We start from the raw sequence: 16818 nt of genomic DNA on the forward strand, positions 1-16818 counted from the left end.
GTGCAAAGACTCAATTAAAGCAACGTCAAATCTAATTAAGGTTCCTGCATGATATTAAGCTGTTTCAGTTCATACCTTTCCAATGTTGCAACATTTCAAAAGCAAATTATCTATAAATTACATTTTTTTTCTCTTTCTTAGTTCACTTCTGTTAAGGCTAATCATACGATTATAAAAATCGAAATGTTTACTTCATAGATGTTTTAAATCGAACTAGGCGCAACTTATACTGTCTCGACTAATTGTTAACTAGAATACATTTTGATATTAACAAAATTAAGAATTTAACCTTAGAGAAGTTAACACATTCGAGCAAATGTATAAGCACTGATAATCTATAAATAAATTTTCGGGTTTAATTGATTAATAGAAACCAAACTTATTTGATTGGCAATCAGATAGTAGGTATGCAAACGAAAATTGGAAGTCCACTTATTACATACAAGCAACTCGGTTGGCGTGACCATATCGATACCCTTACGATCCCGTTTGTCCATTTCTCACACGGTCAATGGATTTTCGCCTGTCGGACTAATTGCTGGAAAAGCTGGAGGTGTATTCTGGCGACTATCGATATGTATACGCATAGGCGGAGGCGTTTAATATTTGACGTCACCCCCGATGGAAATGGCAATTATCGAGATAAGCGTACGCTCGCACGATATTCCCCGATGTCATAAAGGTTCACCTCTTCTTTTTTCACTTGTTCTCCCGGGAAGACCAGGTCTACTACGGGCATTGAAATTCCGAAATTGTCACTCGACGCCATCACTTATTTTTAACTCGTTATCGATAAATGTGCACGATTTTTAATCGATCTTTCAAGCGTTCAAAGAACGACATAATTTACCAAGTTGAAAGTATACTTATTGATTTTATTGAAAGTTTAGTATTATGGAAGTATGTATATTTGTGAAAAATTTATAATTATATTAACTAAGAATATACTTTTATTTTCTTATAAAAGTTAGCTTTTCTTCAGAATGCCATTCTTATTTCTGGTAGTATGTATTCATTCTTATGAGGAAATTATTAAATATAATTTGAATTGTCAGTATGTCCTTCATGGAGGATTGTATAATTATTTAAAAAGAAGCCTTTCGTCTTTAAATACTGGGGGTAATAAAAATATGTACCTGAACAAAAAAATGTTATTATGTGTAATGACGCCTGAGTTTAGGTTTGAATTATACAATTTTCAGTAAAACAAGATTAAAGTTTTTAAACTTATTGTTCCTATGTAAATTTGCATTGCATCACTAAATTATTTCGATACCACAATCTATTTTTTCATAACAACAAAAAAGTTACTTGTGGTCCTTTTTTCTATAATTTGACTACTTATTCTCTTAAATACCATTTTATACTCAAATCTTCATGATGAAATTACATAGTTCAAAGTTTTGTTTTAAAATACATTCTTGTAAAAGAATATGATTTAAAAATATTTATATTTATTATACAACTTACAATAATAAAGTTTTTATTATAATGTTTACGAATTATACATTATTTCTCCAGGGAAAATTATTTATGGCTATGTATAACTGGTACGATAGTGTGTTTATTAAATGTATCGATTACATTACCTGATCTTTTTCGACGAAACCCATAAACGATGTCCTTTCTATCTCGATAGGTTGGCCATGCCGATCATAAAGTGCGATCACAAAATGGAAGAAATTACTTTTCCTTAAATTGCTTGGTGGTTGTTTCTCGAAATGCGCTCTGCCCACGCCAACCCTGAAAGTTACAGATAAAACAAAGTTTTTATTATTCCATTCTTAGTAACTATGAACAGTAAGTTATCTTAATCTTTAGGATAGCTTTAATTGCACACTTGACAAGTTAAACTTAAAATGAAATTAGTTTAGACTTTAAATAAGAAACAAATATTCGATAGAATTAATTTTTATAAAAATGTGATACAAATTCTATAAAATTGATTCAACTCACTTACATATCTGTATCAAATTTTCAAAAACATAACATACTTTTCAAACAGAAAATAAGAGCATTTTTTGTTACTAGCATATATTTCAACAACTGACTACTATACGATAAAACCTATTATATATTTACTGTCACATAACATTCCAATACGTTTCATGTAAGTACAGATATACCATTGAAGTATTAACATTAGGTTCACGCAACGTGTCAAATTGACACACATTGAATTTTATAAACGTTACTTGGTAAACGTTTATGTTGATATTGACTGACGCAATTACGCGAATATGTACTCTAATAGTCTATTTTTAAATCCCTAATTTCCAAGATTTAAACGAACGAAACATTAATTTCTGTAGAAACAACAGAACAAACTACACAATAAACGTTAATAAACCACTGTTAAACAAGTAGTTTGTAAGATCTCTATATTCCCACAATAATTCCAAAGATTAAAATAAAATGTTTTCAGCAATGTTTAAATCAAAGTGTATGTTAGATTGCTCAGTATTTTGAGGTACGCATGTATCCCGCTTAAAAGAGAATGAAAACAATTTTGTCATTTCTAAATTGGAACTGTGCACATTAACTTTCACCCGTAATGTCGGGAGGAATTCCAAGCATTTCGTTACGATCGACGAGTGCGAAAAGAGCGTGCGCGCGTTCCGTTGCAATGTCGCAAAACGATGCTCGATACCAAGTTCGGACGTCAGGAGTGAGATTCTCTGTTGTAGGGTCAAATAGGTACATTCTACGCGACCTTGAATGCAATAAGAATGCCCAAACTGGTAAGAGGAAAGACAAACGAGGTTGTCCGTGGGCGAGCGCGCAGGTGGCCTCGGCGCCTTAAAATCCCATTAAGGTCTCATGTGCCGAGATTAGGCCACCGGACTCCAATGCCATCTTTGAGTAATGGCACGGAAAGTCCCCTTTTCAAGTGTACTGCTTCGCATAGTCCGCGTGTGCTACTATATAGGCTGCAATTGATCCCATAAAACATGATTCTTCACTCATTGTGAGTTTCGTATCATAGTCACTGCCATTGAGTTTGGCAGAATAACACACACTATCGACAAATTATTGGGTTAATCTGTGAACTGTGGAATTTAGTTCCAAAAATCTCTCATTGTGCGCGCAGTAAAAACAAACACTAAAGTGTATATCTGACAAAAGCAAGGCAAATGCACCTACAATAAAGAAGAAGAATTACATGTACATCTGAAAAGATAAATAATTCATCTTCTTTTCCTGCACTGGTGCAATCTAATTGATCAGTTTTTATCTCATCTTCGATTCAAAGTTGCTATACATCAATACTTTTACAATACGGTTACACGTAACTAATTAGAACTATAAACGAACCACATTACAAGGAATTCCCGATGCTCCTGCGCTAAAGTGTTCCGTTTCGCCCCGCGCATAATTTAGAAAAGCGTTTAAACTTTACAGTTTGGCGCGAAATAAAGAAATAATTTAAGTGTCAAAAATACAGCTCAAGGAATGTGGACTCCAGCACTGTAGTTACTTTGTTCAATTTTTTAATCGAAAGGTAACAAAAATGCTTTAAACATCTATATAACATCAAAACTTTTTCATCGAATAACTTTCCAATACTTTCAATCGAAAAATAACTTATGCACTATTCTGTAGTCAATCTCGAACTACATCAAGGACTTATTAGGACCATGTCATGCAATATAAACTCGATGCGAGCTCTTTATCAACGAAAAACATTACTGTTCTGTTTTACCTGACCTGCCAGTTTTACTCTACTCACCCCTACCACTTCCACGTATGTATTATAATATAATACATAATAGATATAATATAATCCGCTAATGAAATATCAACCAAAGAAGATAATCATATAACTTTTATAACTTTCCCATCATCTCCAGGATAAATCATGCGTTTTAGATACTTTCAACTCTATGCTGTTTAAAAAAATACACGTGTGTTTGTAACATTGTCAACTTTTTAATTAATTGTTTAATAAATCGAAAATAATTTACTCAACTTAATTCGTTGTAGACACATTTTCAACATTCATTATGTCATGGCAATTGAAACTGATTTTGACGCCATTCTAGCCACTAAAATACAAAGATGCGAAGTATATATACGAGTCTCTTTGGCTTCATTGAAATTTTGGCTCGACAGTTTTTGACTGTAAATAATTCCCCGTTAATTAAAAATCATAAAATGATACTTATAGGTACTGGACATTATTAACATAAATATGGAATATATAGATAAGTGAAATATTTATTAATCTTTGAAATTTAATTTATGAGCTTTCTTTGAAAAACACTTCTTTTTGTGATATGGGCAGCCAACCGTACGGTTCGAACGGGTTACCCACATATTTGCATCCGACCGCGCGCTGGCAATTAACAACTCGGTATTCTGTTATTAATTGCCAGGCGACTTACAAAATCAAATACTTTGTTGAATAAATATCAACCATATTTTACTTATACTTCCATAATCCACTATTTTCATATTTAAATTGCAAAATAAAGCTTTAGTTACAATTTCTGCAAGATAAAAATAATGTTTCAGGTGAAAGAAAAATTTATTCGTCTGTGCCAATTTTGTGGAAGTCAAGCGAAAAAGGAATAACCTTCGTAAAATTAGAAAGGAAACATAATTATAGAAGTAATTTTCCATGATCTTTATAAATCTGTGATAGAATGAAATTTTAACAAATTTGATAAATATTTTTTTTATTGAAAATTATTGACGTTGCAAAGCTAAGAACAATCCTTAAAAAGGGTTTGAGATTTACTTACGTAATACATGAAAAACATAATTCCTACTTAAGTATTGTAGAATAGAATTGGAGTGTATCATTTGTGTGACTGTACGCATTCAAGAACTTCGTATTATACAAAATGCAAGATGTCAATAATACAATTTCTTGTACACGCGGAATAAAATTAAAATTTATCCACATTGTGTATTTTGTACAATATACTCTACTACTCACACGTAATCTGCAGAAAATTCGGTTAAAACTTGAACGAAAAAGGTAAGGACAATTTATTTCATTACTCAATTACTTAAACCACAATGCACAGAGTTTTCTGGAATTTGAATGAACAACTTGTCTAACAAATGAACAATAATAGTATAAATAATATTCTCCTATCTCTAGTGAAGGTATACCAGTAGATATTCAAGACGTTCGATCAAATACGTTTCTCACCCTCCACATCGAAGGCCATTTTCATTTCCCCGGCATGAATGATTACCAATAAAAGGATCAAAGTTTCATGAAAATCCATAAATATCATTTCAGTGTACTTCCCTGCAAGTGCTTGAAAGGAAAACATCCGTACATGACGCGACGTTTCGTACGATTCGGAGAAGTTCCGAACAAGAAAAACGACGCTACAATCTCATAAAACTCCGTCATAAAAACCGGCCCCAAAAAGCGATTGGGTTCGACGGTAACGGAATGACGGGTGCCGCAAAAAGTACTCATCAGCGAAATGCGCGATCTATCGAAGCGCGTTAAATGATAAACGCGGAAAGGCTTTTGAAGGCCGGCGGAGTCGGGACGCGCGCCGCGTTACGTCGCGCCGGTTAAAAACTGCCGCGGAGAAATCGCATTATCGGACGCGTGGTGTGGGCGAAGCGGTGCAGCGGTGGCCGCGATCGTAGCGGCTGCGGCGGTTGCGGCAGTACCGGCGTGAAGCGATAAAACGATCGCGCGAGTGCGTGGAATGCCATCAGGCCGGACTCTCGGAGCGGAAAACTGAATCGACTGGACCGAAAATGAATAGCGGCAGTTTTGCAGCACATTTGCGAAATAAATGATGGTATCGGCGGTGCGTTTGTCACGGCAGGCGGTGGGATGTCGGTCTGCCGGCAGGCAGAGGAGGCGGAGGAGGCGGAGGAGGAGGTTACAAGGGGTTCGCCAGCCGCGCGTTCGAGGTCGTACGGGGGTGGTGAATCCCGTGCAGAACGAAGAGAGGGTCCGCTAGAGGGTAGAAGGGCACTGGGGTGGCGGAGAGGCCGAGAGGGGAGTGATGTACTGCCCGTGTCGATAATTATCGGTGGCTGATTAACCGGCCGCCGGTTCGCGCCCCATAACTCTCGACGTCCGATTATTTTGCCCTGTTTGCCATGCACCAATTCCTATATAACGTGTAGGCACGTCCTACCGTGCCGTTACATTATCACCTGCGGTGCAGGACCGCCGCACACCTTTTTTCAAACTGTTGCGGATTACAGGCCGCCGCGGCTACGTGGTTTCAAGACTGCGCTCGTTAAAATAACAATAACCCGCGATGTCGCGCATGATTACTCTCGTCGTTCGGGTTTTATAATTGGCTCGCGAAGATGGTTAATGTTCGGTGGGAATTGAAGATTCGGGAAGATGAAGGAATTGAGATGGCAACGATTTCGAAAGGGAACATGTGATGTTGAAGATGTAGTTACCTTTGTAACTTACTCGATGTATTCAGGGATCATTTTTTACAGAATTGAAGTAAGCAATTTTAATGCACCTAAATTGGTATGTTCATTAACAGTAATTGTAAATAAATGGATAAGTAAATGGATTAGTATGATGATAATAAATAACTGTTATTCCTCGTAAAGAGTTTAACAGTAAAATAAAGTGAAATCAAAGCAAATTGCAAGTGTTCAATCCACAGTCTAGAGAAAAGAACGAGCTTCGATAAATTCAAATTGTGATACCATTGTCGACGGAAAGCATCGTGCCAGTTCTAGTGATTCTGTGGAAGACAGGTTTTCAAGGAGGGAAATCGGGGAAAATATAACGTATATGTGTGAACTGTGGACTTAAAGTCCCCAGCAATTAAATATCCCCGTATAATTATAATTGCATATATAAATGTTTAAACATATTTTACTTGCAGATGCTTGAAACGTAATAATTTAATTTCCATCATGTAAGCTTCTCAATATAATTTAATTCAGTTTAATTTCTTAGTACTTGAGGAGGAAAATCAATAATACGTTTGAAGTTCGCATATTCTATTACAACTCACTATAATTTTTTAAAGAATCAGAATTTTTAAAATTGCCTCTGGTATAAGGTGGAATAACTTTGTTTCTCTTTGACGGAAACTCTTTGTTTGTTGTTTCAAAAGAGCAAAGCCAGAGATAACTTTGATGTCACAAATGTTGGATTTATAAAGAATATCTTTCGACTTCTAATGAAACAAACTTAACTTTATCTACAGAAAAAGTTTTAACAGTATTGGTGAGAACTTACGTTTTCACAAAAGAGAAATTATGAAATGTTTGAGTAGTAATAAATAGTAGTTTAAAAGTTAAAGTAAAAAATAGTTTGAGTAGTAATAAGTAGTTACTCCTACTTATATTTATATTACTATAGTATATTACTATAGTAATATAAATATAAGTAGTAAACTACACAGGTGGTAAGATTAACACTAATTGTACTGACACTTTTCCTGTCGTAACCAGTAAAATAACTAGTTAGAAAATAAAGATAAACAAGTTAGATGATAAATGTTTTGTAGTGAAAACAGAAACAAAGGAAAAGGCAAGAATGGAAAAACTGAGTAATCGGACAATATAGGAATTGATATTAAAGTTAAATATACGAAAGAAAACCTAGAATTTTTAATCCGGTCATATGACCGGTTCTCGATACGGTTAGTGTTAATGGCAGAGAATCGGATTAAATTCTAGCTGTTCAAAACGCGTACGTGTAAACACGCTACTCAGATCCAATAATGATTAAGTGATTGTTCAAAAAATATATAATATAAGGTTCGACTCTATTGTTATGTATGATTTGTTTGAAGTTCTCACGACCAAGAAAGTTATGATGAGTGTTCAAAGTTTCCGGGTATGTGGCATGTGCATCAGGAAAAATTTCTCGATGGCATCATTGGGACTTTATGGTCTAACAGTGCACTTGTTATTATTTTGTAACTGGATGCATGTTATGCTACGAGAAAATTCCGATTAATTTCATAGCACGACTAATATCTTTCTTCCGTTTACTCTTGTGTATGATATTTACTCCGTGCTGTTTACAAAATGAGCCCAGGAATGGCACAGGGGCAAGAGGGATCTTACGCTAGGGATTTTGTTTATGGTTTTAATTGGTTGTATGTAACCGTATTAACTAATAGCAAGTTGGTATTGAAAATGAAATGAGAAAAGACGAAGGCTGACCAATGAGACTCGCATTTCTTTCAAGGCTCATCTCGTGAACAACACGGAGTAAGTGAATGTACATTTCATATATGTATTTCTTACTTGACAAAATAGAAGTTAGTGTGAGACTGGTGTAAATTATTTTGCAATCCCATTTTTAGCGTTCATAACTTACTTCCCCTAAAGTATCTATATTAATTTACCATTTACCATAATTACAATTGATAATAGTTATTAATCATAAACATAATAATTGATTAACATAGATAATTATGTATTGAAAAGTAAATTGTACACATAAAAATCGATAATGACTGTAAGAAAATCTTTATCAGAAATTTTGATACGTGTCCACTAATAATGTACGTAGGTATATTTAGATTAATTTCCCAAAATCCATATTTCAAATAACAAAACTTTATTTTCTTATGTTACATCCATTCTTCGTTAAGTTTTCTTACACATTCTTCTCGATTCAATCAGTCCTACATTGTTTAGTTAACGATTTTATACGTTTCATATTTAAATACTATATTTTCAGACTACTTCATTGAAAAAATGTCTTTCACGTAGAATAACAATTTTCCGATAAAAATTACAAAACATTATCTATAATACGGATTTAAATTGTTTAAAAACGGCATTTAGATAGTGCCCACTACTAACTTTTTAACATTAAATTTATGGAATCCGTCGATTTGATATTAAATTTCATAATCATCATTTAATAGCAATTTCAGACATTTTTGATTGATGCAAATATGCGAAGACATATCCTAATTTTCTATTCTTGAAGTTCTAATATCCAAAATCTATACAAAAGAATGCCTATTTTTCTAGGAACAGTACACTGAAACCTACAATAAACATCCATAAATCCAGCGTTAACCCTTGCGTCCCAAATGGCACACATAGGTAAATACCACGAACATTTTAAATTACTGAAAAGTTACAAAACACCTAAATAAAGGAAAATTCTACCACACTGGGGTTTTTGCTGATGTCTGACAGCTTAACTGTTAATTGGCTGTCAGTACATGTGTTTTAGTTGATTAGTGCGCAGCTGTACATTTTTTTTCACTAAATTCATATTAAAACAAGATACATATTTGGGGACGAAAGGGTAAACCTATTAAACATTCGAGCTTGTCGAACAGTGTTGACTTCAATAATAAGTGCGCAAGTTTTATTCAAATCGGCGCATGCGCTTCTTCGTGTCCTAAACCATGCATACAGAACATGCGTGTAGACATTTCCTTCAGGGGCCGCCTACGTTACAACCCTCACAAAATGACGCCGCGTCGAGCCGACAGCTATAGGCTCGGTGCGCGTACACGGTATTCGTGCGCATAATTTGCACGGGTCCGTTTTCGGATAATAGATAACGGCCGGTGTTGGTATATAACGCAATGTGTCGCTGTATTACCTAGGGCCCCGAGGCTCTGCGGTCCCGGCCGCGCAGCGCCGCTTTTCTTTTGCGATGACTGGAGTAATGCCGCGATTCGATCGGCCAACAGAGATAACCCGATACGCGCCGCATGCCAAATACACAAATGAAGATGTAGGACACGATAGGTGCCTTTTCGTGCGATACCAGTTTTTCGTTGCTTCGTTGTGCCTGACGATGTACAGGGAAATTGCGAACTCCTCAGTCTATAACGCGATTCCAATTTAAGGCAAAGTACTCAGAAAGAAGGGTGTCAATTGGTAAACTACTGGGGGAGCGTGGAGAATTTATGTTGAAGCAAATGCGAGTTACGATCATACCAAATATCTGACATTTAGAGTGAAAACTGTTTGCCCTTTTCTTTTTTAGAGATGATTAAATTACTGTTTGAATGTATCTTATTCGTAGAAATTAAGTATTTGGATCTGATAGGAAATTGTGTTTAGTGAATTTATTAACATAGCTGCACTATTCCTCCGGCGTGTAACTTTAAAACTTATAATTCTACAATTTGGTATTGTTTTATCAAATGAAGATAAAGTATCAAAATTACATGTATTTTCAGAATATTGAATTTATTACAATTACTGCTTTATTTTCTAATTTATATGAACGCATAAGATTTGATAATTTTGCATTTATCCTTCATTATATTTTTTTATAGTTTCATATACATTAATTGAAACAAACTAATAGTAATAATGATGTAAATATAACTTTGCTTCCGTATTTAAGATTACTTTGAAATAGGGGAAATTATAGGAATATGAAACAGTAAATAGATAGGTAAGTTTCCTTACCTACATACCCTTATGAATGTGCCTGTCTCTTCTAAAAAATTGTCACAACTGAGATAAGCAGTAGTGAGAAAAATGAATACAAGAATATGATACCAACGATTATTTTACAATTTGAAAATAAGTTTTCTAATAATTCAATCAATTACAAATCACACATAGTTCATCCACAGTAACTATCTTCCACAGCCCGATTCATTTGATTATATAGTATTTACGATGTAACAATTATCACTTCAAACATTGAAATATCATTAAGTAAATTAAAAAGTAAAAAATAATAGAATTATAGTAAAGTGCAAGCCATAAGATTTGTAATGTTATAGTAATCCTAGCAAAAAGAGATGTATTCGAAAATACTCAAAGAATATAAAAATTAAAGTGATTTACAAGTATCGTGTCATTAGGTATTAACAAAGTTAAGCTCGATGACTGAACGCGTAGCATTATTTTTCCTTTATCGGTTCCCATTTAAATATTGACTAGTTGGCAATTTCAGAGAACAGATCGTCGAATAACTGCTCAGACTAGTCTATACTTTACACACGAGCCGCAACCTATGCTATTTGCGCACAATGCATTACGGGCGAAATATGCGGATAACACAAACCTACGGATACAGTTACGAATTCGTGGATAAAGCAATCGCGGAGAATTACAATAAATCCGCAGTTAATGTATACCGCCGGGCGTTAGTTATTACGAGTTGGCCGAAGCGCAGTCTATTTACGCTTGCTTCCAACGTGATTCATAATGCGCCAGGAGATAATGAGCAATTTGTAATATATCTGAATGTAATTCGCTACCCAAGCCGCATTGCTACGGATACTGTTCAATTTAACGCAGCAGTGTTTCATTGCCACCCATGACAAAAACTTATTAATTTGTTTAAGATCATCAATTCTACTGAAACTGTTAAAAATGTAATTTACGAAGATCAGGATTTCCTCAGGTTTCATTTTGGATGGCGTTTTATCTAAGGTGAAATGTGAATCAAAGTAATGTATATTTCTTTTATAAAATATTATTATAGCAACATTTAACACGATTGCATTTAAAATTGTCGTCACGAGTAGATATATTTACGAACCAGATGTACATATTAAAACAATTTTAAACGTAAAATTTAAGAAATGAAAACTTCATTAACGTTTTCAATAAAAAATGTTACAATATTCTATCTTTGATAACGGATATAAATATGTTCGGTTATATCGAGAAAAATTAGAAGAGCTAGTCAGTGATAAATTAGTAAGTTAATTCAAATGCTTTAAAATTTGTAATACTTAAGTAAAAGTTGTCACTTATGTACGTTTAACAAAGATGCGAAAATCGTTAGAAAGTACAGACTCAAAAAGAATAAGTATCAATGTAAATGTTATAACTTTTATATGTTAATTTAAGATATAAAATCGCATGAAACATGACTCGTTGGTTGCATATTAAAGAACATTAAAAGACATTTAAATATTAAACGTAATAATTTGAATAATATAGGATCTGATATTGTGGAATGTAAAGTTACAATCAGTCCCATTTTATAAACACCGTAGAATTAAACTGCCGCAGTTGAATTCAATAATATAAAGTTTCAAACAACGAATAAAAGTAAATACGGAAATCGATTTTATGGAACGATTTACAGTTTAATATTTTTGAAACAGATGTTGACATAGAAAATCATCTTTAATTATGAGATTTTAAAGGAAGTAAAACGTTAGTTCGCATTCTTCATCTATTTTAAAGGTGCAATTCTTCAAAGCATAATCAAATTTCATGGTAATAGTACCGTTATTATTAAAATAAAATATGCACAGACAATTAATCATTTTAATGTGTTTAACTTGTATAGTTTTAATCCTCCAATAAAAGAATTCGTATTACTTATTAGTAAATATCAATGGGAGAATGAGCACTTAAAACTTGAATAATATTTCTTCTAATACATCGTAAGATAATAAAGTATGTTATAAACAAATTAGTCAAATGTATTCCCTGATTTTTGAAAGCAACAATTGTATTCGAACTGTTTTCATCGCGCATTCCTTTTACTTTCATCCGCACAGTTACAGAGAAAGTCATTGTTTTTCCAGAGGCGACACATCTCGCCCCTTCGTCGAGCACGATGGTTTGCTGCTTCATTAGGTGGGTAACTTTTTTAGGAGTTTTTAAAAAGCGTGAGAGTTTATGTCTGTTTGCTACGAGTTTTAAAACAGTTTCGCCGAGCCCTCTCGCCCTCTCTTTTCAAGTCGCGGTTCGGCACGTCTGTGCGTTGCAACCGCTTTTGAGGGTGGAGACGAAACTTTCCATCGTAAATTTGAATAGATGCGATATCGTCACTTATAGTTTCATCCAAACGACTTGCTTAAACTGATTTATCGCCTTTTCAATTAAACGTCGACTAAGATCACGATCTCGTTGGATTTCTTAAGAAACTCATTATCAAAACCGGTAATGTCAAAACCATTTTAAGCGAAACAATGAAATTATTAGACTGTAGATTACACTTTAGATGATAGATGTAAGTTAAAATTTAATGAAGCAATGTAACCTACCTATGTAAACTAATATACTGTGATTTATAATTTGACATAATAATCTGTAATACCCTTCGCGAAATATATTTTTTTACTAAAAAACTGTATTTGTGCATTGTTCTTGTTTTGTTGTCTTGTTATTGCCAGAGGCGAAACAAGAAACTGACGTAAACAGATGGGTAATAAGGAAATAAAAAGAGTCGTTAACTTTCCGTAAAGGCGCAATAAACCATTTCACAGGTCGTACTTCTCAAGACCAGCAACCCTAACAGAAATAATATTGCTCGGTAAATCAGCGGAATACCGATTGGTATCTGTATTAATCCTTACCGGCAATCGATGAATCTGTAGTGCACTTTTTCAGTTTTCCTTCGGAACACGGAATGACCGTAATAGCCCGAAGGGAAAACAATCACGAAAAAGAGGAAATGGGAGAAAGAGAGGAGAGAGAGAGAGAGCAAAAGGCGCTAAAATTCTCAATTACATTAACTCGATTCCGGTTGCCGGTTCCCATGTCACGCCACTTGGAAGGGGTTAGTTAAGAGAACTGGTATTGGATTAGCGCATCCCCAACCCGGTCGGTTTACCTCCTCGAGTCCGCGTATCTGTACCTTCGTCGTTTGCACGTCGTACAAATCCCTTAAGCGAGGCTGCAATAAAACACGGTTTATCGTTCGCCAAATGCATCTACGTGTGAATCATTTTGAAACGCTTGCTTTCCAAAGATATACTGGCTGCTTGTTCTCACTCCAAATGCACGGTTATCGTCGGTCTTCTACGATAATGCGTCATAATTCGAGCCTGTTCGCATGCCCGACGTCAGAGGAAATATGGAGAACAATTTTTTCCATTTTCCCCAATAAAATGGTCCGTGCTTTCACGGAAAATTCAGGAACATTTATTTTCAATCTGAACTAAATAGGTTTTACTGAATTTAATACTGCTCGACAATTGCAAATTGAAAGAACATGATCATTACGCCATCAATAGTAGAAAATTAATGTCAACTTCCTAGATTTTATTTACGTCTATTTTGTACAATTTTTTTTAAATAGAACTTTAGAAAGAATGTTATGTCACAGTACGCTGTCCGTCGGCCTGCGATGAAAGTACGAGATTAATAAGACTGTTTTAAGGTCATATTTTGATACTACGGCGTACTAATACGAATTGTAATACGCTGCATGCCTGAAGCAACACACTTCTAGGTGTTTATCTGCGTATAATGCACCTAAGAACATTTATTTCAACATTTCCCTGTATCATTTTTTGCCGTCGCTCTCCTGAAGGTAGGTACCACTCGTTTACTGACACTACTTTGTTTTTTGCCTTTGTACCTTCATTCTTTTCGCGCCAATTTAAATTGTGCTATCCAAATTAAGGATCTTCGATTCATGTTTTCCTACTTTCCATTTCCTCAACATAAGTTCGCACATTTTTCGCACATTCTGAACCCAATACACATAAAAAACCCATTTTTGCGACTGATAATCGAGTTTAAAAACACGTGGAACGTTCAAATTTGTAGTAAAAGATTCTTCCCTTAAGCGCCATTAATCCTTAACAGCATTTTAGACAGTAATAATCCATAATTCAAGTAATATTTTCGAATGAAATAACTTCCCCTTTGAAGTTAAGCTCAAACGAAATGACAACCTTTATCAATTAGAAAGTTCTACTTCAATCAAAGAAAATAAATTCCCTGTCCTTTATACCTTTATACATACAAATAACCCCCCGTCCAATGCTCCAAAACGCATACCCACGATACGACAATCATAATTTGTCCACTTCTACTATTTCCTTGATACCATAAACCTAAATTAAAATGCAGCATATAGTCCGTAACAACTCTGTATCATCGAACTTTAAAAAACGCGCGTCGAAAGGTGGAGAACATGAGAGAGAGAGAGAGAGAAAGAGAGAGAGAGAGAGAGAGAGAAAGAGAGAGAGAGAGAGAGAGAGAGAGAGAGAGAGAGAGAGAGAGAGAGAGAGAGAGAGAGAGACAGAGAGAGACAGAGAGAGACAGAGAGAGACAGAGAGAGACAGAGAGAGAAGGGGAGAGAGAGAGAGAGAGAGAGAAAGAGAGAGAGAAAGAGAGAGAGAGACAGAGAGAGGGGGAGAGAGAGAGGGTTAGTAAAATCTGCGAGTACTCACGTCCCGTTATCGGCGAGCGCAGGCTGTGGCCAAGCACGTGGTACAGGCTCTTCCTTGAGTATCTGCCTCATGTCCTGAGGCGCGAAAACGAGAGGCGCTCGCGGGTGGTGATGAGGCGGTGGCGGTGGCGGAGCTACGCTCGCCCCGTACAGCTTACGTCCCCAGTGGCCCTCGAGTTCGACGGGGCTTCCGCCACCGGTGGTGGTCCCTGTGCCACCCCCAGCGCCGAGTCCGAGCCATGGCGACCCCCCAGCACCCACGATCGTGGAGCTGGGCAGGAGACCGCTCCACTCGTCGGACCGCGTCGTAAGGCCGTACGGATTCTCCTGGGGCAACAGGCTTTCTGCTTCTCAGTGTCACCCTTCGCGAGAATTTCCCTGCGGCCCGTTCGTGCGAGCCTGTTCCGGCTGAACGAGAGAGGCTACCTCTCGGTCAGAACGATCCCGCCGAACGCCACGATTCTTCACGAGCGCACATCAATCGGATCTTCCGGCGTGGATGCTTCGCGGATACGCATTAATGTCCGTAACAGGTGCGACCCGCCACCCTGTCACAACATCAACTCCCGCGGCCCGACTGACTGCCGGCGCGAGCCACGCGTGTTCGCGAACGACTTCGAATCACCAGTTCACACGATCGACCCGGCACTACGATCGTTTCTACCTATTCCACTACTAACCACTCGTTTCTTTTTTTTCTTTATCTCTTGTTTTTCGTTTACTTTGCACTTAGGTCCGTTTACGAACGACTCCTACAGAGTCCCGCGTTCCCAAACGCGCGCGCCCCGGCAATCGTCACTGAACTGTCTCACTCGGTTGTCACACGCTATTTGCGAAGCGCGGCCGGTATAACTGCCGGAGAAGATTCGCCGGTCCCCGGTTCCGCGGGTAAATCTGAAACGTTCGTTTCTTTGGTTAAGCTACTCGGCCGAGTTCCCAAGCGTGTCCGCACGGCCAGTCCTCTGAGATTCTCGAACGATCCATTTGGGATGAAGTAATCGAGGCGGATACGCGTAGAGCAACGGTAATCTGAGCAGCAGGTGACGGTGGCGTAGTGCGTATATCGTCGGCACGAAAGTGTCGGTAGGGTGTCTCGTGACCAGAAGAGAGGTCCTTCAAGGTCCCCAGTCGCGCGTTGCTTCCCGTTACGGCGCCGCTTGTCGAATGTGTCAGGGCCGGCACGAGTGGCGTGCCAGCGAGTCCCAACGGGGACGGGTCTCGAGATTCTCGGTGGGTGTGGCTGCCGCGGACGCGCTGCGTCGGCCAGCCTGCCGAGTCTGCCTTGCCCATCCTCGAGTTTCCTCCAATCCACTCTGTTTCCCTTGACCAATCAGCGCGGCCACCCGTCGCACCACCGACGCCCACCGCGCCGCTGGAAGACGGTGGCGCCGTGACGGTAACGTCACGAGGCTGTTATTACGGCTCGCGCCGCGGTCGCTTTAGGCTGGTGTCGCGTCTTCTCGTCGTTTCGCTCGACATTCGAATCATGATTATTCGATGAAATCATTGACGAACAGTCATTTTGTTTTGACCAATCGTTAGATTCGTTGATAGACCTATCGTTTGGATGAAAAAATGTATGGAATATGACCGCTGAACGGAATAAAACGTGAAAATTGTACGCGAGAAATCTCTTTTTCCGCGTGCAGGTTTTTTCGATAACGCTTGCGCATTTCTGTTTTTATCGACATACGAATTCGATTCAGATTAGACTCTTTTGTTTATTAATGGTACACTATTTTCGAAAATGATTGTTTAATAGT

At 37.1% G+C, this 16818-nt stretch overlaps 1 protein-coding gene across 5 annotated transcripts in view; it reads right to left on the reverse strand.

Annotated features, from left to right (window-relative positions):
• The window catches only part of kn (EBF transcription factor knot), a 114407-nt gene extending 98192 nt beyond the window's left edge, over window positions 1–16215 (reverse strand). For all 5 annotated transcript variants that reach the window (XR_004235763.2, XR_004235764.2, XM_031985255.2 and 2 more), the window contains exons 1-2: window positions 15057–16215; window positions 1590–1743 (exon numbers count right to left, since the gene is read on the reverse strand). Coding sequence is in view for 3 of the 5 variants with exons in the window: in XM_031985255.2 (XP_031841115.1) it covers window positions 1590–1743; window positions 15057–15127 (225 nt within the window). In the remaining 2 variants the exon portion in view is untranslated. The remainder of the gene's footprint in view (window positions 1–1589; window positions 1744–15056) is intronic.
• Between the last annotated feature and the right edge of the window lie 603 nt (window positions 16216–16818).

Source organism: Nomia melanderi, chromosome 2, assembly GCF_051020985.1.
Source record: "Nomia melanderi isolate GNS246 chromosome 2, iyNomMela1, whole genome shotgun sequence".
NCBI lineage: Eukaryota > Metazoa > Arthropoda > Insecta > Hymenoptera > Halictidae > Nomia > Nomia melanderi.